Source organism: Bactrocera oleae, chromosome 5 (assembly GCF_042242935.1).
Source record: "Bactrocera oleae isolate idBacOlea1 chromosome 5, idBacOlea1, whole genome shotgun sequence".
Classification (NCBI taxonomy): Eukaryota; Metazoa; Arthropoda; class Insecta; order Diptera; family Tephritidae; genus Bactrocera; species Bactrocera oleae.
This window is the reverse complement of record NC_091539.1, coordinates 3,649,812-3,672,331: the sequence shown is the minus strand read 5'-3', so window position 1 is coordinate 3,672,331 and position 22,520 is coordinate 3,649,812. Positions and strand designations below refer to the sequence as shown.

Genomic DNA, 22,520 nt, shown 5'->3' with positions numbered 1-22,520 from the left:
ATGCAACATTTGTTTTACGTCATACAATTTTTTTATAAATTTATTTATTTAAATTTGAAAAACAGAAAGTCAATTCGGCACAGGTACATGGCCAGTTAAATTACCATTAAATTATGTCTAGTGTTCGTAAAATATGCGATAGTAGATTGCTTTTGAGCGAAAAAAGCTGTAACTGTTGCTGAATTTCATCAGATACACCCCTTCCCCGGGATATGAATGCGAGCCAACGTAAACTTCGTTAAAACAATCGCGACGATAGAGGGGCACTATTATCGATACGTATGGCTTCGTGGTGCTACCATCGTCCAGCGATTCTCGGTCTATATTTACGCAGCCACTTTCAAGATCTTCGTTTGTCGATTGGATATCATCGTCGATATCACAGTCGCCATTTTCGCTGTCTGTCTCATGCACAACCACTTCAGTTGTTGTTGGTTTGCTCCATTCAAAAAATAGACCGAAGCCAACATCGTAATTATCACTGGCAAATTCCCAGAATATACTTTTGCCATTTGCCATTGTTGGTACCCGTACCTGTGATAAAAAAAAAGTTGAACATTCAAAAATATGATTACGGTATTTAAAATAAATTACGCTGCATACCGTTACAATTTCGCCCGGATCTAAATGTAGCACGCCATCTCCCTCACCTTGCGATACGTCGGCCTTAAATTCTTCGATATCTGGTCGCGTCCACATTTTAGCCGGTTCTAATGTAATGAATTTATCTTGACTGTTGTCGTCTTGCTGCTGCTCCTCATTCTTACAGTCATCTAGACCACTTGCAGTGTCACCTGCTTCGGTTGGCAGCCGCTTCGAGCCTTCTTCACCCAATTCAATGTGAGATTTATTATGCATATGCAATTGTTGCATATACTGATGGTAATGCTCGTCCTGTAACTGACGTATGAGTACGCCCTGTTGTTCTGGATTACCAGGAAACTGAATTTCAGCGTAGCTCTTTGAATTATATAAAATTAGGTATTAAGTAAACACATTTTGTATTCATATATTGTAGCCAAAGTACTTTATAACTACCTTAAACTGCTGAAATGTTTGTTTGTTTAATGCATCTTTAAGCTGCCGTCTTTGCAATTCTTCTTTGTAGCCCTCTTCTAGAAACTCTTTTTGTTCACGTTCACGCTTTTCTTTCTCCAACTTATCTGCCTCCATACGACGCAGATCTTGCTTTAACGTCTCATCGCGATTTTGTTTAACCGCTTCCACATAAGGTCGAAATGCGGTACACATATTATCCAACAAATCGATGAATCCCTCCATTGCCTGTTCGCGATTGATATCCCCCAAGAGCTGCCAGTGCATGCGTCTATCTCGTCCAATGACATCGAGCACTCCTAACTCGGGCGCACTGCTGGCATCGAAAGGACCAATTGTGGCTTGTTGCTTAAAAGCTATCAATTTTAAATTATCCTCATACGACAGATGTATTGCCTTGCCTGAGTTCTCTACAATTAAATGATAGCAAACATGTACATATAGACAGCTGTTCAAGTGACCGTTTATCACCACTTTTTTTCCCACATTATCACATCTAATCAACTTACGTTTGTAGAAACTCAGCGCCAATCGATATAGTTCTGGCAATGTGAATCCCCATTTTTCTAACGCAGCGGCTTGTTGAATGCTGTCCATTTTATATAAACTTCTGTGCGAATGCTTTTTTCACCAAGTATGTATTTATTTGTAATTACGCTGACATTGTAATCAAGAAATTTGGCTTTTCCAGATTCCAGCGTATACAAAAAATTGTTCAGAATAAATGTAAAGGGCGAGTGTAAAGTGTCAAAACCGAAACACTATTCACAATAATTTTCTCGTTATGGCCAATGATTGTTCTTAATTGTAAATCAAAATATTTTCCCTATTTACGTATTGAAAATAATTATCTTTTAATAGTAAAAGTCAAATTTCGTGCAATATTCAATAAGTGACTAATTGAAAATTCTATAAAAACCACAAAGCTATGCTATACCAACTGTTTAATGTCACTGTTGTCAACAGTAAAGTGAAATGGCAACCCATATACAGGTGCTGCCTGCTTTGAGTTGCTCATTCATTCGTAATCTGTTCTCCGTTTGGACTTGTTGTGTTTTACATAGTGCGTGCATTTCGGTTGTAAATAAAGAGAGAGACGAAAAGGAAGACAGTGTGTGGTGCAATTCTGAGAATTTGAAAATTTCAGTAAAATTAATATACGCAAAACTGCCCGAAAACATAATAATCGGTGAAAAAGTTACCTGCAATGAAGAAATATCTAACGAGTGACTCTAATTAATTCATAATGTTGTGAAAAATATAAAATTTTAGTAGAAACAAAATTAATTTTTCCCAGAAAGGTAAATTTCTAAGTAAACGAATTTCTGAGAATTCGAATTCGATCTCCGCTGTTGTACATAGTGTTGTGTGTGCGTGCATACATGCGCTAGAAGGACGCAGTGTAGATCATATATGTACATAAGTGAAACGAAGGAGGGGAAGTGTGTGTTTGTGGTGCAAGTGCAAGAAGGTGCTGCATAGCCTGCATATTTCCACGAATTGGACAAATCGCTGCCGCTGCAATAAAACCGCAAAGAGGTGAAACAATTTGGTTGCTTTCGGGCACTTCATACATATAGTATATGCAACATGAGTGAATTATTGCGCTACGTTAGCATCGCAACCATTGTGTTGTGCTTAGCTCACATAACCAACGCATTCCATGAGGATGATGTAGGCGAGACAAGACCACCGCATGCTGATGTTAATGTGGGGGGCAGTGTAAATATATCTTGTCTTATAAATCCTAACCGATTCGATGATCCTTGCAAATTAACATTCATAAATCAACTTACTGGACAAAACGTACCTCATGAAGACATATTGGTAATGAATAGCAGCTACATTGTTTATATGTTTCACAGTACACGTGAGCAGTCGTTACGACTCCTTTGCAAATGTGATGGAGATGCGATCGCAGAGTCAACCATTAACGTGGGTACTCCGCCGCGCGGTGTTAGTCAATTCAATTGTCGCAGTTTTGATTTTGAATATATGGTTTGTAATTTTACCCAACCCAAGAATGCAGTACTTACCCAATACAATCTCACGTACTACATAAATTCACCTGATTACGAAACTCCGGCTTACTGTTATTTTGATATGAAACCATTAGTGGTTTGTAACATTACCGCAGAGCATTCCTATCGGCCACATGTTGAGGAGTACCACTTTAAAGTTCACAGCATCAATGCTTTAGGCAGCTATAAGCAAGAATTCATCATAAATAACTTGAATGTCATGGTGCCAGCGCGACCAGGTCAAGATTTTCATATTATTAAATTGACCACAGATAGTATGGACGCAATTTGGAGCATGCCAAAATATGACTCATACACACCTAACAAACACCGCGGCTTACAGTGGGAAGTACTCTTACAGGCAGATGGTTTCGCAGTAGAAAATATTAGTTCGCAAGTACGTGTAGCGCGTGTTGATCGTGGTTGTAAATTGTCATTAACCGAGCTGCCATATGCCCACTACTCGTATGAGTTGCGTTTACGTGTTAAAGTGCGTACGGCCGTTGCCGGTGAGGATATGTGGAGTCAAACGTTTAAGTGTCGTTTCCGTACGCAGCCCCGTATGCCAGATAGGCCACCACGCATCGATAATGGCAGTTTTTATATAAATCCACTTGAAACCGAAGTGCGCCTGTATTGGGAGCAATTAGAAAAGTGGGAGGAGAATGGTGACAATTTTACGTACATAATACGTGCGTTGGAAAAGCGCGTCAATGGCCAAACGAGGTAAAATTTGTTGAATGATTTTTTTTTTGTCTCTTTTTTTTTTGTGTATTACCCCTTAAGTGACCGAAAAATATTTGATATAGAAATCTTAACATCTATGTTACAAGTAAAGGTTCCCATTCACGGTAATTTTTAACAGTTGATAAGAAAGTAAATAAATAATTTGTCATACTGCCGTTGAAGTACATACATACAATATTATGAGAGCCTTTTCCTATCAATTAATATATGTAGCTTAAATATGGTCATTGAGAAATGCTTAATACATATTGATTGTTATGGTTTTTTATAACGGCGGAAAAGGAAATATTCAAATGTATATATATCAGCAAGATGTAATTTAGTTCCTTTACTGTTGGAGTAGTTTGCATTAAAGAACTTAAATTTATTTATATTTTGATAGAAATATTTCACAGCAATTGATAAAAAAGTGAAGTAAAGAATAAATAAAGTTTTTTCACTTCAGTAGGTCAATGGCACTATATTATATACTTCTAGGAATATGAGTGATTGCTTTTTTAATAATATTACCAATTGAGTAATGCAATAAATATGTATATAATATGCACGCATTCGGTTTGAATATTTTTTGCAAAGTATAATTATAGGTTATACTCGTATGTATGTATACGGATTTGTGTATGTGTTGATGAAAAGATGTCTTAATAAAAAACAAATCCCAATTAAAGGGAAAAAAATTTGCTGGCTAAGCAATGTGCCAAACTGTCTGTGCTTCCCAAGAATTAATTGTTTAAGTGTTTCAAAATGTATATATGCATATGCTTAGGTGTGTTGTATGTACTTATAGCAGCTTAGTTGTGCACTTCGCTGTTGTGCTCGTTTTGTTTTGAAATGGTGTATTTGATTTCTATTTAAATTTGTTAATTATTTGCGTAACACTCAGCCGTTGTATATATGCGACTACAAGCTACTTACATGTGTACATAAGTATGCACGCGCTAAACACTAGTAAAATCTATTTTGCTGCATAAACAAAAATTGTGTAATCATATATGTGCACGTTTTTAAGAAAGAATGAACTTTATGTATAGATATTTGTATGATATATAAATATTTGAGCGCTTCGTAGAAAATAATTTCCTTAAAAATAAAATGTATCTATAAAATGGAATTTGCGGTCGCTTTGGCGGTTATACAAAATGCATTATCTTTTTATAATTCTGCATAACAAACGTTTCAAAGAAAGTTTGGAAATAATTATGAACACGACTCGGAACATACTATCATTTTTGATTGTGAGGCATTTTTGTGTATTTCAAGAATTTCGTTTTAAATTTTTAATTGCAACAAAAATGTAATTCAAATTTAATTACAACAAAATTCTTAAATTTTATTTTTAATGAAAAGCAAAATATTAAGTTAATAAAACTACTAACTAAATTTGTGTGGTTATAGTATATCTTTTAATAATTACAATAAAATGCGTCTCGCGTCTCTGATAAGCGCAAAATTTTACTACTATATTATTTATATATATATTATATTATTTAATATTAACGAGTAAAAAATACAAAAATATGCGTTAATTGTTTACAGAGCACTGCTGCGACGACAACAAGAGGCAAATTTTGCTATTTTCGAATGGCAAAATGATTTGCACTATACTTTCGAGTTAAGTAGTCGCAATCATATGGGGGAATCCTCTACAGCAAATGTCATTACTATATACCCACAGACGAGCAGATTAGCCAAGCATCATACACCACACTCCATACATAATGTCTATCATGAGACAAATCGTTCGTATACGCTAACCTGGCTGCCACCACAAGCACAGGAGGGTCTACAAAATTATACGGTGTATTGGTGTTATTCGAAACTGGCCATGCCCACAGATTGTAGGGTAAGTGTCATTGATAAAATAAACTAAAATAAAATTTCCATAACCTCTATTTTGCTTCAATTGTGCAGGGCTCAATACATTTCCGTCAAGTGAGCAGCAAAACTCAGCGCTTTACTACGGAACCACAATCGGCCGAACATGATCACTCGTTAACGCTAGCCGTGTCCGCCAATTACATTAACTATAATACCGGCATGCATTGGACATCTTGTAGTGTTGACGTGAATGCCGATTTTGAACCCATGGAACCTGAAATTTTGTCCATCTCCGCAACGGAATTGCGCGTGCAATGGAGCTCGAAGACAGTTTGCCCATCAATTTTAAGCGGTTATAATCTAACCTATTGCGAGGTGGCGCATACACCAGCTACCGACAGCATAACACCGCCTAGTGTAGAGAGCGGCTTATTTGAGACATTCAGCAGCGCCAAGACTGTGCATGCTGAAAGGGCTGCGTGTGTTAGCGCCCCGACTACCATAACAATAGATAAGAATTGGAATAAGTTTAATATAACAGGCCTAAAACCCTTTACGCTATATCGTTTGGAAATGTTTATGTTCTCCAACGTGAAGGCGGGCAAGCCGAATGATCAACTATTGGTGCGTACATTCGAAGCGGCGCCTTCACCACCACGCCAATTACACGTTACCGAACTGACCGATACAAGTGCGAAAATTACTTGGTTTGCACCAAGTGAAGCCAACGGTTATATACGTCAGTATATTGTTAAGCTGAATAATAAGGAATTTTTAGTTAATGCCTCGCGCTTGGATGACGCCAACAACATCAGTTTTGTTTTGGAGAATCTCACCAGTTTTACGCCGTATAAAGTGTTTGTAATTGCGGTTACAAGTTACAAGTCGAACCACAGCAATGATATTCACTTCACCACTTATATGAGCGGTAAGTTTGCGCTATGAAAATAAATGATGAGAATATGTTCAGACCTTAAACAAAATTCTAAAATAAATTTTTAAATAATTTATATTTGTTTTTTTTTTATTATTTTTTAATTTAAAATTTTTTTTTTTTTTTTAAATTAAAAAAAGAAATTTAATAAAAAAAATAATTTAATAAAAACAATAATTTAATAAAAAAAAAATAAAAAAAATAATTTAATAAAAAAAAAAATAATTTAATAAAAAAGAAGAAATTTAAATAAAAAATACAAAACTTTATTAAACAAAATTATTTTTATTAATTATTATTTTTTTTATTAATTATTATTTTTTTTATTAATTTATATTTTTATATTAATTATTTTTTTTTTATTATTATATTATTTTGTTTTATTAATTTTTTTTATTAATTATATTTTTTATTAGTTATTTTTTGTTTATTAATTATAATTTTTTATTTATATTAATTATTATTTTTTTTATTTTTATTAATTACTATTATTTTTTATTAATTTTTATTTTATTATTAATTATTATTTTTTTTTGTTAATTAATTATTTTTTTATAAATTTTTTTTTATTAATTTTTTTTTATCAAATTTTTTTTTAAATTATTATTTTTTATTTAATTATTTATTTTTATTATTTTTTTTTAATTATTATTTTTATTTAACTATTTTTTTTATTATTTAAATACTGTTATTGGTTTTTTTTTTTTATATTAGTTTTTCAATTAAATTCTTGTAATTTTTTTTTTTACCCAAAAAAAATAAAATATCTGATATTTCCCTGTTCACCATTTGAATAATGTTCTCTTTCGCTAGCCCCCTCCAAAATGGCTTACTCAGGCACAACCTACATGAATCCAAAAGAAGTGCAGGTGAAGTGGCTGCCGCCCAGTCAGCCTGGCGGTCGCGTTGATTTCTATGAGGTCGCCGTAACAGTGCTGCGCGGTGATTATGTCGAACGTCGTCGCATATCCGTGGTCTTCGGCAAAAGTTGCGTGCTGCGTGTGCCCGCCTGTCCCGATCCGGACTATCAAACCAAAGTGAAAGTGCGTGCGATCAATGCGGGTTTGATTAAGAAAAACGAAGTCAATCCGAAGGATGTAATTGCACACCAAACCGAATTCGATCCCGATGCACATAATTACGAATACAACGAAGAATATGAATGTGTCGGTACTGACAATGCAGCGGATGCGGAACGTGAAAAGGCTGCACTGGCGGGATATAACAATAAAGGCAAATATTTGTTGTATAAATCCGACTGGTATCCGCTGACTAGTTTTGGTTGTTCACAGCGACAGCTGGGTAAAATTACCGTTATCACCTTAATGATTGTCTGCACATCGCTCATGTTGATGGCGCTCATGTTCTTCGCGACGAAAAAATGGAAAATGATGAGTGATATACAATGCACGCTGCCCGCAGCGCTGGTGGATGCCTACCTCACGAAGGAGCGGAATGGCGGTGGCGGCGGCGTATACAACAGCAGCATAGTCAACAGTAATGGCGGTGGTGTACTCATCAATGACTTCCTAGGAACGCCAATAACGCGTAACACCAACGCCCAACCGCTGCGTGACAGCAACGAGCGACTGCACATCGAGGAGCATCACCTGTTAAGCAGACATAACCATGACTTGGGCTATATTAGCGGTGGGCTGCAATTCGGACGTAGTATTAGCACACTGGCGGAAGCACAGACTACAGAAAATGATAGCGGCGAAGAAGATTTAGCCTATCACAAGCGCGATTACTTGAACTCTGAAAGTTCCGCTGACTCATTAATAGACAGCACAAGTAGTAGTGGTGGCGTTAACAGTGAACTGGGCGCACAGGATGCAGTACCGTTACAGCGCATAGCTGAGGAGCCTGTTGGCTATGTACAAGCGGCGCAAGTGCAAACCGGCGGTGCTCCTGGCGGTTACGTGATGGCGAACAACTTGCAGGCATGGATGCAGCCAAAAGCGCCAGTACAAGCAGCAGCAACAGCAAATGTACAAACCAGCCAGCTTGGCTATGTACAAGCGGATGCGCTACAACATGCGACCGCAAGAGAAAAGCACACGGCGGCAGCAGCCCCTACTTTTAGCGGTTACATTAGCTCGACCGAGCTGGCACGTTGGCCAACGCAAAACACAACAGCAACAGCAGCACAAAGTGCAAGTGAACGCGTCGGCCACAGTGGCTACATAAAGCCCACAGCTTTAAACACGCCCAGCGCTTGTGCACAACCAGCACAAATACGCGCCACTGGCATTGAAGCAGGCAGCAATAGTGATTTTATAAACGCGAGTGCTTTGCGTGCAGCTCCTACAGTGCGGACCGAACCAAACCAACAGCCGAATGCCACAGCCACCAATAATAGCGGTTATATAACGGCTGATAGCCTTGAGGCGCATATGCCAAAAGCTATGAATGCAGCAACAACAACGCCGCCAGCAATCTCAGTTAACAACAACACAAGTGCCGATGATAAAGCACCAACGCCTGTAGCGGCTGCTGGCAGCCAAACCAATAGCGCATACGTGCAACCAAGCACTTTGCAAGCATTATTCTTTAACACGCCGACAACAACAGGCGCCAGGGACAACCGCGCACCGTTTAACAATGCTAATGTAACGAATTTTAGCGCGTTGGGCAAACTAACGCCACCACATAGCGCGCCTACAGCACGTAGGCCAGAGCAAGCTGATGCTAAGCCGCGTCTCATGGGTTATGTAACGCAACGTGAAATGAATGAATTCGGACAGCAGCATATGCATTAGAGAGTTAGAATAGTAGGAGGTTTGCACTGCGACCTAGTGTCTATTGTGCACTATTAGAGAGTTAACCACAACGGCATGCAGTCAAACGCATGAGAAAACAGCAACAAAATGCGCTACAAAATTTGATTTGGTATTTTGCTATAAATTTGGCAGGTAAATTATAAATGTTGAACTCTAACCTTAAAAATTTGTGAAGGCAGCAAAAACTTGTGGCAGTTGTAGTGACACTGTAATGCATTTCAACTCGATTTGCTTGCAGTTTTACGATTTCGATCATTCAGTTCACTATAATCTTTTTAATGTTTTATTTTTTAATTATTAAAGGCTAAATGCTTACTCGATAGTATTAATATGACATTATGGTTAAATACTTGATGATCGTTTAAATTTTAAGGCTATAGTTATATTATTGTATTATAGTTTTAAAAACACATATTTCTTAATTTTTGAAAATACTAATACATATACGGCAGTTAATTTGATTAATATTATTTCAAAATTTTTTTAATTTTTGAAAATATTAATATGCCGCAGTTAATTTGATTAATTTTATTTGAAAATTTAGTTTTTAGTTAACGAAAGCTTTTCATTTCATTGACCCGTCGATACAATTGTTTTTTAACGAATGGTGAAAATATAATAAAATGGTAAATACTTAGAAAAAAATTTATTTTTACTTTTGAATTGCGTCAATTATTTACTACTATTTCTATAAAGTCGAATTGGCAGTTTTTCTTATGAAATTTTTTTTATTGTAAGCTTAAAATTTGATTATGATTTTTTTTATGTAATTTAATATAATCATTATATACACCATTTGCATTAATCCACTAAATTTGTTACATTTTTGCTCAATTTGTACATTGTATTTAATTTATAACTTTATTTTTTGTTAATCAAAATAGTGACTCCGCTTTTACGCCACTTTTAACTATACTTATAATAATAAAAGTTCGTTACGTGTTACTTTTTTTTTTTCGTAAACTTTCATAAAATCTGAGATTAACATTACACACGTACAAATATATAAATAAACTGCTTAAGAATAAAGTATAAAAGCAAATAGGCATCATAAAACAAAAAAAAAATATTAAAAAAGCAATTAATTTGCAAAGCGCAAGTTAAACTAATAATATATTATAGTAAAGCAAACAAATATGATAAATTAAATCACACATGGATCACTACATGAAAATTTATTTATGTTTGTAAAGCAAACAACTTTTTTTTATACATACTTTCTGGTGCTTTCGTAGTTTTTTTTTTATTTTTTATTTTTTGTTTTTAATTTTTTCTGATCATACGGCTTAAAAGTAAATTATTGTGTAATAAAATGTTTAGCAGTAAATCTATATACGAATATATACACATGCATATGTATGTAGATATATACATTTATGCGCTAAATGCTCGTTATCATTGTAATCAGTTTTATAATTGTAAGCAAAACTGGCAATAAAAGCAATTTCAGCAAGTTACACTGCAACAAATAATGTAAAAAATTATAATTTTCATTAATTTTTTGCCTTTTAATAATTATAATAATAATAATATTTTTAAATGTTTTAGTTTATTATAAGTATCCAGTTTATAGGAATTTTACAGCTACCACAACGGACCGGTGTAATCCTTCTTAGGATCGACCGCCTAACCTAACCTATAATAATTTTACTTGATATGAAGCACAACATAGATTACTTATTGTTTTTCTATAATTAGTGTTTATGCGTTTTTCAGCAGATGTTAAAACTTAATTTAAAAAATTCTGGGTATTTTAATAGTTTATTTATTTTTACAATTCAATGATATAGTATTTTTTTTATTATTTTTTAATACAACTTTTTTTTAAAAATTGTTGTTAGTTTTTTAATTACATATTATAATTTTTTATTATACATTTTTTTGTTAAATTATTATTTTTTAATTATAATTTTTTTCATTACTATTTTTATTATTTTTATTATAATTTTTTTTTCTATTATTATTATTTTTAATTAATAAAAAATATAAAATATATATTTTTAATCAATATTAATTTATTTTTTAGTATTAATATTTTTAAATATTGTTTTTTTTTTTGATAATTATTTATTTAATTGTTTGTTTTTTATTATTGTTACTTTTTTAATAATGTATAAATTTTTTAATTTTTAGTATTTGAATTAATATTCTATTTTAGTTATTAAAATTCTAATTTTTTTTAATTATGTTTTTTTTAATTTTTTAATTATAGTTATTGTTTTAAAATTTTTTTTATTTTCATTATTTTTTTAATATTTATTTTATTTTTAAAATATGTTTTTTGATCAAATTTTTAAAAATAGTTATTTAATTTTTTTCTTTGATTTTTTTATATTTTTAAACTTTAGTATTTTTTTATATGTTTAATAATTTTCTTTTTAATTTTTATTATTTAAATTTTTTTTTAATTTTTATTAGTTTTTAAATTTTTTTATTTTAATTGTTTTAAATTTTTTTAATTTAAATACTTTTTTAAATTTTGTAACTTTTTTATATTTAACCTTTTTTTAATTTTTTATTAGTTTTTAAATTTTACTTTTATTTTTATTGTTTTTAATTTTTATTCAATTTTTATATTTTATTATTTTTTATATTTTATTATTTTTTATATTTTATTATTTTTTATATTTTATTATTATTTTAAATTTTATTACTATTTTAAATTTTTGGATTTTTATTATTCAAACATTTTTTTTAAAATATTTTTTTTTTCTTGCTCAAGTGATTTCTGCTAAACGCATATGTTAATTAAATAAGAATTGCAATTTGACTCATTTGAGGTTGTCTATATATAATATATTTATAAAAGCTTTAAAATTAGTGCTTTACAAATATAAACAATAATTAATATATATTTTTAAGCTACAAAAATTGTGTTTCAACACACATTTAAATTATGTTACTTGTATAATTGATTACAATCGGTGATTGTTTGCAAATTTTATTATGTACTTTTTGCTTTTAATCGCCATTTTAATATTTTCCATGAATACTTTCAATATAAAGCACATACACATGTACATATGTATACATATGTCGGTGTGTGGTAGATTTTATATAATAAAAAATTACGAGACAACTGTTTACCACTAATATAGATATGCAATTAATGTGAAAATTTTTTGTGTTCCACGTAAACAAGTAAAGTACACCGATCGCTGGCATTCATGAATGGTAAAATGTTTGAATGGTGAATGTCGACACTGTTCTTGAATGAAATTGAGATTGTTTTTCTCATTGCAACAACAAAAAAGTATTACTAATGAAACTGATTATATTATTTATATATAAATATACAGTCATAAGCCTATATATATGTATGTATGTACACAGAAAGCATATAACGCCATGTTAGCCTAGCATTTCTACAGCTGTCACTTAAATAATGTATATGTGTTACGTCATATTCGCATAAACAGTAAAATAACTTACGCATATACTTGGGTCTGCATGTAAATTGTGCAAATGCGACAAAAATAATATTGTATTATTCTTTATCTTTTAATTCAATACGAAATAATATGTTTATTGCCAATTAGGAATAATAAATATTATATATGTGGTGTCATGCGTTATATAAAATTACATTCTATTAACATGATATATCAAAATACTACCGCATTGAAAAAAATTGTATATTTGTGTCTTAAGATATGTATATCGTTTGTTCCTTTTTTAATTGGTGTTTTGTAATTTTTAATTTATTTTCTTTTTTAATATTTTTTTAATATCTTTAAAAATCAACATTTAAAATTTTTTTTTCAATATTTTTTTAAATTATTTATTTTAATTTTTTTTTAAACAATTACATTAACTTACATTTTTTATTCCTGTGGCCTTGCGTTTTGCTAAAGAAACAAAAAATATATGCATATATAACAAAAAAAATATTATATAGTATAACGTACTAAATAAAAATATATATATTTATGTTTGTCATGCTATTTTAATTTCTATAGTTTAAGTTAGATATTACAGTGTATTAATTGTAATCAAAACTGAAAATAAAAGCGAATACTTATTAATTAGTAATGTGTATAAAATGAAGTTTTAATTTTTTAAAAGGGTGAATTTTTTGGAAGTATGGGAAAATATTATACTCGAAATTTCTTAATTAAAATTCTTTCTTAACAAGTTTTTAATATATCTTTTTTATTTAAAAAAATGTTTTCTTTTTAATATATGTTTTTTTATTTTTAATATTTATTTTTAATATATTTTTTTATATTTATTTTTAATGTTTTGATTTGATTTTTTATTTTTTTTACACCTTTATTTTTAATATTAAAATTTGTTTTTGTGTAGTTTTGTTTTATATATTTTTTAATTTTTGCTTATCGGTATTTTTATCTTCGTTTTTACTTTCTTACATTAATTTATTTTGACTTTTTTAAATTAAGTTGTTTTTTTTTTATTAAAATCTTTTTAATTTTTTTTTACATTAAAAAATTGTGTTAGTTTCTTTAATATTTTTTTACTTTTTAACTCTTTTTATTTTAAATTTTTGTGTTATTTTGTTCTATGCATTTTTTTTAGATTTTAGCTTTTTTTTTTGTTTGCTTTTTTATATAAAATAGTTTTTTACTATTTAATTTTTAATTTTTTGAATATTTTTATTTTTAATGAAATAATTTTTTTATTTTTTAAATAAAACAAGTTTTTACTTTCTTACATTAATTTTTTTTTACTTTTTAAAATTAAGTTATTTTTTTTTAATAAAATCTTTATAGTTTTTTACATTAAAAAATTGTTTTACTTTTTTAAATATTTTTTTATTTTTATTTTTAAGAATTAAAATTTTAAATTTTTTTAAATTTGAATGACATTAACAATAACGTCAAAAAAACAGCTTATATTGTCAAATACGCTGAGAAACCCAGTTGAGTAGAAGAAGAGGAAATCAAGTCCTTGAGATCTCGGTATTAATGCTCTCAATAGTAAATGAAACACTGACTATAGCCACGCATTCAGTTTAACTCCCGGAACACAAAATAACTGGGCTAGGTTTTGTAAAATTTCTGTCACTCAGCTTGTCTCCGAAGAAATTGTTTAGATCGGATCACTATAGTATATAGCTGCCATACAAACTGAACAATCGGAATCAAGTGCCATACAAATGTTTGCATGGGAAACTTTTTTTATTTGACGAGGCATCTTAACGAAATTAGATCGGAATCAAGTTCTTGTAAGGTACTTTTGTATCTGTGAAGGCTATTATAGCTTCGGTGCAACCGAATTTAACGTTTTTTATTTTTTTTATTTTTAATTTTCAAAACTCACTTTTTAAACTAGAAATAACAAAAAATTTACACAAACAACAAGCACAGTCAACCGATTGCCGTTCCAAGAAGTATCCGCCATACAAATAGCTTCATCAAATTCATGTCTCACATACCAGCTGGGCAGCGAGCACGATTCGGCGAAAATTTGTGTGTTGTTTTCAGTGGATTTTCATTATCAACTATGGACAAAATGCTTGGCACATCCGTTTGTGTTCGGAAATATGTATGTATCTTCTGTATTTCCTCGAAATGAATGTAGTCTTTCGATAGCATAGTTGTTGTCGTTGCAACTCACTTTTTAAAGCGAAAATGTTCTATTTTAATGCTTGTTATTTTGAATTAGGTGGAAATTATTTAAGTGTTTAATATTAATTTATTTATAAAAGAATTGAATGCGAATGACCTCATTTTTGGCAATTTAATTCGAGTTAACTTTCGAAAGTACGTGCTGCATATCTGGCATTATTATGATTATGCCTACATATTTTAAATTCAAAAAAAGGAATTGTGAAATATTTTTGTTAAATTTTTTTTGTTAAATTAAAAAAATATACATTTTTGTATTTAATTATTTTAATTTTTTCGCGACAATTTTTGTTGGCGAGCATAACAATATCGAAACAAAACAAAACTATTAAAAAGACAAAAAAGTTATACTCAAAAAAAGCTCCTAACATTCAGTTTAAAAATATTTTACTTTCTTAAAATTTTTAAATTTTTTTTTAAATTTTGATTGTCAAAAACTATATCTTTTTAAATTATAATTTTTCCGAAAAAATATTCAAAAAATACAAGAAAGTTAAATTCAAAGAAAACTCCTAACTTTCAGTTTAAAAGTATTTTATTTTCTTAAAAATTGAAAAAAAAATATTTTTTAAATTGTGATTATCAAAAATTATATCACTTTAAATTATAATTTCTTTTGCGAAAAAATATTAAAAAAAGAACAAAAAAAGTTAAACTGTAAATATTTACAGGCGATTTAAATTTGAAATTTTTTTTCATTAAAATTGAATATCAAAAATAATAATTTTTTTTTGCAAAAAAATAATACATATTTTACAATAAGATGAGAAAGTTAAATTAAACGTATTTAGGAGCTTTCAGTTTAAAAATGTTCTTTAAATTTAGAATATCAAACATTTTAATATTTTTTAGTGCAAAAAAAAATTTTAAAAAAAGATAAGAAAGGTAAATTGAAAGTATTTTTAAGTGGATTTCAGTTTGAAAAATTTTCTTATTTTTATTTTCTTTAAATTTTGAGTATCAAAAATTATATTATTTTCTTTTGCCAAATAAATTTTTAAAAAAGAACAAAAAAGTTAAAATTAAAATATTTATAAGCTGATTTCATTAAATTTTGAATAGCTAAAATTATAATAAATTTTGGTGCAAAAATTATATATGAAAAGAGATAAGAATGGTAAATTGAAAGTATTTTAAGAGAATTTCAATTTGAAAATTTTTAATACCAAAAATTATAATATTTTTTTTTTCGAAATACAATGTTAAAAAAGAAACGTAAAAAGTTAAACTGAAAATATTTTTAAGCCGATTTCAATTTGAAAAATTTTTTTTCTATAGATTTTTATTATCAAAATGATTATATTTTTCTGCAAAAATGATATATGAAAAAAGATAAGATATGTAAATTGAAAGTATTTAAAGAGAATTTCAATTTGAAAATTTTGTATTTTCTTCAAGTTTTTAATACCAAAAATTATAATGTTTTTTTTGCTCAAAATAAGTTTTTAGGAGATTTAAGTGCAAAAATTTATGTTTTATACTTAAAATTTGTAAACAAATATTTTGTTGAAGAAAAATAAGAGTAAAAAGAATTCTGTTTTCTTAAAAATTTACAACCTAAAATTTTGGAATAAATTTGTGGATTATATAAAATATATTTTTAAAAGATTATATTTTGTTGTGTAAAAAAAAAGTTATTTAAAAATATTAGCTAATATATTTAAGGTGATTTTTATTTCAAAAATTTATATTTTCTTTAAATTTTGAATAAAAAAAATAATAATATTCTTTTGTGCAAAAAAAAATTAATTAATTAAAAAAGACAAAACTAAAATGACAGTATAATTTATAGGGGCTTCGAATTATAAATATTTAAAAAAAACTACATTTTGTTTTAATTTTTAATATTTAAAAAAAAATATATTAATAAAAAAATAAAAATAAAATATAAAAAATCGTTGGCATATTCGCCAATGATCCAAACCTTAGAGGCACGTGCCTCAGGCTCATCGAGCGTATTGAGATTTTCGCACAATGTGCTGATAATGCTTTCGTATTTGTTTTTTTTATTTAAAAAATATATATTTAGAATGATTTTTTAGTAGACGTAGCTGTAAAAATAGTATGTTTTTTTTTAATATTAAAATAAATATTTCATTTACCACAGAAAATTTTAAAATAAATGTTTAAATTAAAATGTTTGTTAATATATTTTCTAATTTATTTTTTAAAAAGTGAGTATAAAAAATCAAATAAATAGAAATATTATTTCACTTGTTTTCTCTTGGTTAACTGTTAAAACTTGTTCAACTGGATATTTTGCTGTGTCACTCTTCATGGTATAAAAACCGCTATACAAAACTGCATTTTTTTTAAATTTCCGAAATTCAAAATCATTATTTTAATTTTTTAAATATCTTTTTATTATATTGTATATGTATCTATATAGCATGTATGTATGTTTGTAATATATATTAATATTATTATTGTTTTTTTTTTAAGCAATCGCAATTATTTTTAAATTTCAATGGTTAGGAATGTTTCACTCGAACAAATTTTCGACAGAGCACATATTTTTTTATTTTTAATTTTTTAATTTTTTTTAATTTGATTAACATTTTTCACAATTCGTAGCATTCTGCTTACAACAATTTATGAAAACGAAACGAGCTACATATATAATTGGGCGATAAATTTGCGCTGCTATAGAATACTTATATTTCGATAATTTGCATAAATTTTGAATTGAATAATTGCATACAGTTATATAAACAGCGTATTTTATGCACTAAATTCTAACAAGCGTTGTCAACGCTCCCCATTTTTGCACTCCAACCCGACCGCTTATGGTGAGCGTATGATGGCCTCGTAGGCGGCGAATATCATCGCTGCCACCTCCACCGAACGCGACTTTAGACTGAGCGTAGCATCGGGATTGCCCGGCTGTAGCTTCAGTTCGAGCAGTACCCAAATGTTGTTGGTTAATTTGAGCGATTGATACAGCATGTCCTGACCCTCGACGTTGCGCTTGGCAATGGTAAATACATTGTTGGTGGTCATTTTCGAGGCAATGCCATCGGTGGTGCCAATTACGCCGCTTAGACTGTATTGCACCTCATTGGCAGCGGGTATCTCCTTCCAGGTGTTCAAGAACACACGTTTATCCAGCTGACCATCCTCGGCAAAGAGCACATTGCCATGCACTAAGCACGCAAAATAGAATATGTCTATGTTGTTCTTGACAGCAATTTGTAAATTATTCAATGGTTCCATGCGTTGCACCGGTCCGTGTGTGCCCAGTGGCAGCGTGGCTTCAGTGGTCTGGTTTGGTGGCAATGGTGCCACTTGCATGGGTGAGGCGGGCATCAAACCGAAGCTGTTTTTGTTCAATTGTATGGCAAAACCGCTCATTGGCTGCATAGCTTTGTTGGTTAGTGTCATGTCCATAAAGATTTCACCATTGCGACGCGAGAATGAACCCTGTATTTCGAGACCTTTGCCTTTTTCGGCGGGTAGCCAAACAATTTTCGGTATTTGCACGCCTGCAGTGAGTGAGGCGCCGGACAGACCAAAAATGTCACCGAGCAGGCTGGTAGCGCCGCCAGCTGCGGGTTCGGTTGGACCGCCGCCAAGCTGAAGCATGTAAAAATATAGTTTTTCATAAAATAATTCCATTTAAAAGCTTATACGCTTACCAAAATATCCAAACCGCCGCCGAGCAAATCAACATTGCTCGTGGTTGGCGCAGCCGCAGGCATGGCGGGTGCATTAATGTCCATAGACAGCAAGTCGCCAATCAGCGACTCCTGATTCGGTATGACCATAGCTTCGCCACCAGCCTCTGGCTCGGCACTGCCGGCTGCTGGCGCACGATTTGGCAGCGACTTGCGCACGCCAGCACCGCGTCCCTCAACAAAGGCGGTGGGCGGTTTGTGGTATACACTAGCCAATGAGCTGATGTGACAGATTAGCTCGTCCAATAGTGTAGGCTCGAGCAAATCAGTTTCTTCCGAAATCAACGGTTTGTCAGCCAAGACAACTTCTTTGGCCGCAGCTGGATCGGTTGACAGCAGGCGCCAGTATATAAAACCGCGATCGCGCAAGTCGGGGTTATCGGAGTCTTGCGTTGCCAATGAGAGCACATGCTGCACTAGCTCTTGTGTATCAGAAGGACGTTTCAAGAACAGCTTGACGACGGCTGTTAGCAGTTGCAGTTGCACTTGCGCATTTTCGTCTTGGAAGCCTTCCAAGAAACTATCGAGCAGCTCGTCGGCGTTGTCAATTCGTTCGGCATATTCGCCAATGATCCAAACCATAGAGGCACGTGCCTCAGGCTCATCGAGCGTATCGAGATTTTCGCACAATGTGCTGATAATGCTCTCGTATTTATTCGGGTACTTGCGGAAGATGTCCTTGATGACGACAATTGCCTCTTGTACAACGTAGTTGACTTTGGTTTGAATCAAATCGAGTAGCGTGGAAACGCAGCGCTCAGCAGATGGTTCAACCTAAAATTTTCGAAAAAGAATTATTAAAAAAAATAATATAATAAAAATGTATTTAAAAAAATGTATAAAAAAAATCATTAAAAAAAAAAATAAAAATTTATTAAAAAAAAATTAAAAGAAAAGAATATTTATAATAAAAATTAAAAAAAAAATATTTATAATAAAAATTGAAAAAATTAAAAAAAAAATATTTATAAAAAAAATTTATTAAAAAAAATATTTATAATAAACATTACAAAAAAAGAATTATAATAAAAATTACAAAACAAAAAATATTTTTAATATAAATGTATAAAAAAAATATTTATAATATAAAAAAAGTATAAAAAAAAATTTTTAAATAAAAATTAAAAAAAAAATTTATGTTAATTTATAAAAAAAAAAATTTATAATAACAATTTAAAAAAATATTTATAATAAAATTTTATAAGCAATAAAACATTATTAAAATAAAATTACAAACCAAAACAAAACATTTATAAAAAAAAATAAAAACAATAAATGTTACCTTAATGGCGCAACGTCCAATGGCACGGACTGCTTTACGCACGAAATCCACATCCACCTCTGTGGCGTACTCCTTCAGCTCGCTTAGCACTTGCGCAATGTTGGTTTGATTAGCCAAACGTATCATGATGTCAAGTTTTTCCAATTTAACATAAATGGGATCGTTGTACTTGACGAAGAATACTTTCATTTCGTGCTTAAGTATGTCGGGGCGTTTCTGCACAATCAAATTAATGTTACGTAAAGCCACATACTGCACCTCAGGCTCTGACGAGAGCAGCGTTACCAATGGTGGCGCTAATTTCTTGGTGAGCGTTGCACAGAAGTCGCTATCATTTGAAAGCATTTCTAACAGCTTCATTAGCACTTTTACAGCGCTCAAAACCACTGCTGCATTGGCGTGTGCCAAACGTGGTGTAATACGTTCGCAAATAGATTGAGCCTCACGCTCATCTTTGGGACTATAGTTGGCCAGCGAGTCCAGTATAAATACTTGTCCCCATTCGGTGCACTCATTAAGCGCAGTCAGTAATTTATTTATGGTTACTGAGTTCATTTCGACCAACGGTTGGCCAGACTGACTGGCCTCATTGATTTCACTTAGTGCGGCAACGGCGTTAGCCACAACCATGGGGTTTGAATCAGAGAGCAGATCCTTAAGCTGATCCAAGAAGCCTTGATCCTCAACCTAATGTGCGTGTATTAGTATATTGCAAATAAAAAATAAATATTTTGCGCATTTACCATTGAGGAGGAGATATCATAAAGCTTGGCGACACATACAGCAGCTGTTTTGCGCACGTAAGGATCTTCATCTTTTAAGCACTTGCGTAGTGGCTCGCATAAATATTCGGTAATTTTATCGACACGTATGCAACCCATGGTGCGCACAGCCAATGCGCGTATGAGCGGGTTAGAATCCTCACAATCCTGCATTGTAATATAAAAGTAAAAACATTCTGTCTTTTATACAATAGTATATTTACCTTCACAAAAGTATTAACCGCCATAATTGCCATATCTGGCTGCGATTTTGCGTAGTTCATCAAATACAAGTATACTAACTTCTTCAACTCCAAATTATCTGTTTGCATGCAATTGACGACGTCGGGAAATAGCGCAGATACATCCTTGCCCACCGTCATGCTGGCGATGACCTTAAATATTGATAGAAAATATTAAGTATATATAATATTCTTTTGTTTTGCTATATGTCTATACTTTCTTCACCGCTTCCTTCTTCTTTTCTTTCTTGTCATTGTTCAACTCGGATTTGAGTTCAAAGATTTCACCCTTCTTAGTAGTGGTAAAATACTTGGAGTCAGTCATGTTGTCTTGGGAATGATTTTAACTGCATGAAAGGAAAGCGGAACTAAATAATTATTTAATTTAGTACTACATATAAGACCTTTTAAGTAATCTTCATATGCTTTTAATCAATATCTTCCGGCACGTCTATACAAACGTTGAGCGTATACAAAAATCTATGGATACGCATGTACATGAGTACGTATATAAATATGTGTTACTCAGTGCCAACGAAGGCTCACTTTTTCATCAAAGGGGCGTATTATTGTAAAACTTATTTACTAGTATTTCTTTACACTTCAATTATTTCATTATATAAACTGATTTTATTGTATTATTACGCACATTTCGTATAATTTCTATATTTGTACCTTGCTTTAATTGAGAAATAATATGCTTTTTAATCCACGAAAATTCTCCAACAATGCAAAAGTAATGATTTTTCGAGCTGTGTTTATTGCTTATAAGCATATACTTGAAAGGCATGTAGTAAGAGAACTGTCATGCTGTAGAGAGAATATATCGATAAGTTGTTTTATATCGATTTTAGAAAAAGGAAATTACAAATGTGGATAAAATATATCGATAGGTGTTTGTATATCGATTTCTAGGAAAAGGAAATGAAAAGTAGGAAGTTAAATGGAAACTAAAATTGTTGTGAAAATTGAAGCACTTTCAATATAACAGATTTATTTATATATAAGAGTTTGTAGACTTTTAGTTGTAATCTTTAGTTAAAAGAAACGCTAAAATAAAACAACAAGCATTAATGTTAGCAAACAAATTTTTTATTTATTTTTTTAGTTTTTTTAAGTTTTTTTTACTTCTTTTTACTTTCAAATAGTAATTTAGGTATTTAATGATTTAAATCTCATTCAAAGTGATAAACACATAAATCAAATGAAGAAAAATGTACGTTAATGAGTTGCACGTTCTCATTTCATTTAATTTTTGTTTAAGAACTTGTTTAATGAGTATTTATTTTGTATATTTTATAACAAGTTACTAATTTCCTTAATATTTTTGCTATTGGTAGTTTTTTCTTCTTTATTTTTGTTGTTAAATAGGTAAGTTACATAAGTTGTTCTGTTAAATATTTTTTAACTATTTGTATTTTTTTATGTTAGTATGTATTTTTAAGTCAATATATGCGTTAGCTTTTAACATTAAACTGCATAAATTTTCCATTTTGACTGTAATACAATAGAATTCAATTGCAATGTATAAGTAGTATTAAAATTTGTTAAATTTCAATTAATTTAAGTTTTTTATTTTATTATTTGTAAGTATAATAATTCAATAATAGTACA

The 22,520-nt window shown here is 30.7% G+C and overlaps 3 protein-coding genes across 5 annotated transcripts; 1 reads left to right on the top strand and 2 right to left on the bottom strand.

Moving 5' to 3' along the window:
* Window positions 1–8: 8 nt before the first annotated feature.
* LOC106619488 (Threonyl-carbamoyl synthesis 4) lies at window positions 9–1,865 on the bottom strand. The gene is made up of 4 exons (XM_014237575.3): window positions 1,566–1,865; window positions 1,039–1,466; window positions 604–960; window positions 9–534 (listed from the first exon to the last, which is right to left on the bottom strand). Exons 1-4 carry the CDS (start codon window positions 1,651–1,653, stop codon window positions 118–120), a joined length of 1,290 nt encoding a protein of 429 aa, XP_014093050.1. The 5' UTR covers window positions 1,654–1,865; the 3' UTR covers window positions 9–117.
* A 205-nt stretch (window positions 1,866–2,070) lies between these two features.
* dome (cytokine receptor domeless) lies at window positions 2,071–10,221 on the top strand. The gene is made up of 4 exons (XM_014237562.3): window positions 2,071–3,803; window positions 5,361–5,667; window positions 5,736–6,570; window positions 7,390–10,221. Exons 1-4 carry the CDS (start codon window positions 2,647–2,649, stop codon window positions 9,336–9,338), a joined length of 4,248 nt encoding a protein of 1,415 aa, XP_014093037.2. The 5' UTR covers window positions 2,071–2,646; the 3' UTR covers window positions 9,339–10,221.
* Window positions 10,222–17,283: 7,062 nt separating this feature from the next.
* On the bottom strand, window positions 17,284–21,714 carry AP-1-2beta (adaptor protein complex 1/2, beta subunit). Of its 3 annotated transcripts, none has more exons than XM_014238295.3 (7): window positions 21,582–21,714; window positions 21,124–21,253; window positions 20,889–21,059; window positions 20,647–20,832; window positions 19,904–20,590; window positions 18,583–19,395; window positions 17,284–18,520 (listed from the first exon to the last, which is right to left on the bottom strand). In XM_014238295.3, the coding sequence occupies exons 2-7, from the start codon at window positions 21,229–21,231 to the stop codon at window positions 17,732–17,734; spliced, it is 2,754 nt and encodes a 917-aa protein (XP_014093770.1). In that variant the 5' UTR covers window positions 21,232–21,253; window positions 21,582–21,714; the 3' UTR covers window positions 17,284–17,731. The 3 variants fall into 3 exon arrangements, with proteins under 3 accessions (XP_014093770.1, XP_014093778.1, XP_014093787.1); XM_014238303.3 differs by having other exon boundaries at window positions 21,124–21,274; window positions 21,582–21,705; XM_014238312.3 differs by having other exon boundaries at window positions 21,556–21,674.
* Window positions 21,715–22,520: the final 806 nt, after the last annotated feature.

Excerpts from the sequence above, each read along its gene's own strand:
- LOC106619488 (XM_014237575.3), bottom strand. The coding sequence starts at position 1,653 with ATGGACAGCATTCAACAAGCCGCTGCGTTAGAAAAATGGGGATTCACA. Across the intron at positions 1,467-1,565 it reads GGCGCTGAGTTTCTACAAAC|AGAACTCAGGCAAGGCAATA; the intron begins GTAAGTTGATTA and ends ATTTAATTGTAG. Across the intron at positions 961-1,038 it reads AAACATTTCAGCAGTTTAAG|AGCTACGCTGAAATTCAGTT; the intron begins GTAGTTATAAAG and ends TATAATTCAAAG.
- AP-1-2beta (XM_014238295.3), bottom strand. The coding sequence starts at position 21,231 with ATGACTGACTCCAAGTATTTTACCACTACTAAGAAGGGTGAAATCTTT. Across the intron at positions 21,060-21,123 it reads AGAAGGAAGCGGTGAAGAAA|GTCATCGCCAGCATGACGGT; the intron begins GTATAGACATAT and ends TCAATATTTAAG. Across the intron at positions 20,591-20,646 it reads ATGATATCTCCTCCTCAATG|GTTGAGGATCAAGGCTTCTT; the intron begins GTAAATGCGCAA and ends CACGCACATTAG.
- dome (XM_014237562.3), top strand. The coding sequence starts at position 2,647 with ATGAGTGAATTATTGCGCTACGTTAGCATCGCAACCATTGTGTTGTGC. Across the intron at positions 5,668-5,735 it reads CCATGCCCACAGATTGTAGG|GGCTCAATACATTTCCGTCA; the intron begins GTAAGTGTCATT and ends TCAATTGTGCAG. Across the intron at positions 6,571-7,389 it reads CTTCACCACTTATATGAGCG|CCCCCTCCAAAATGGCTTAC; the intron begins GTAAGTTTGCGC and ends CTCTTTCGCTAG.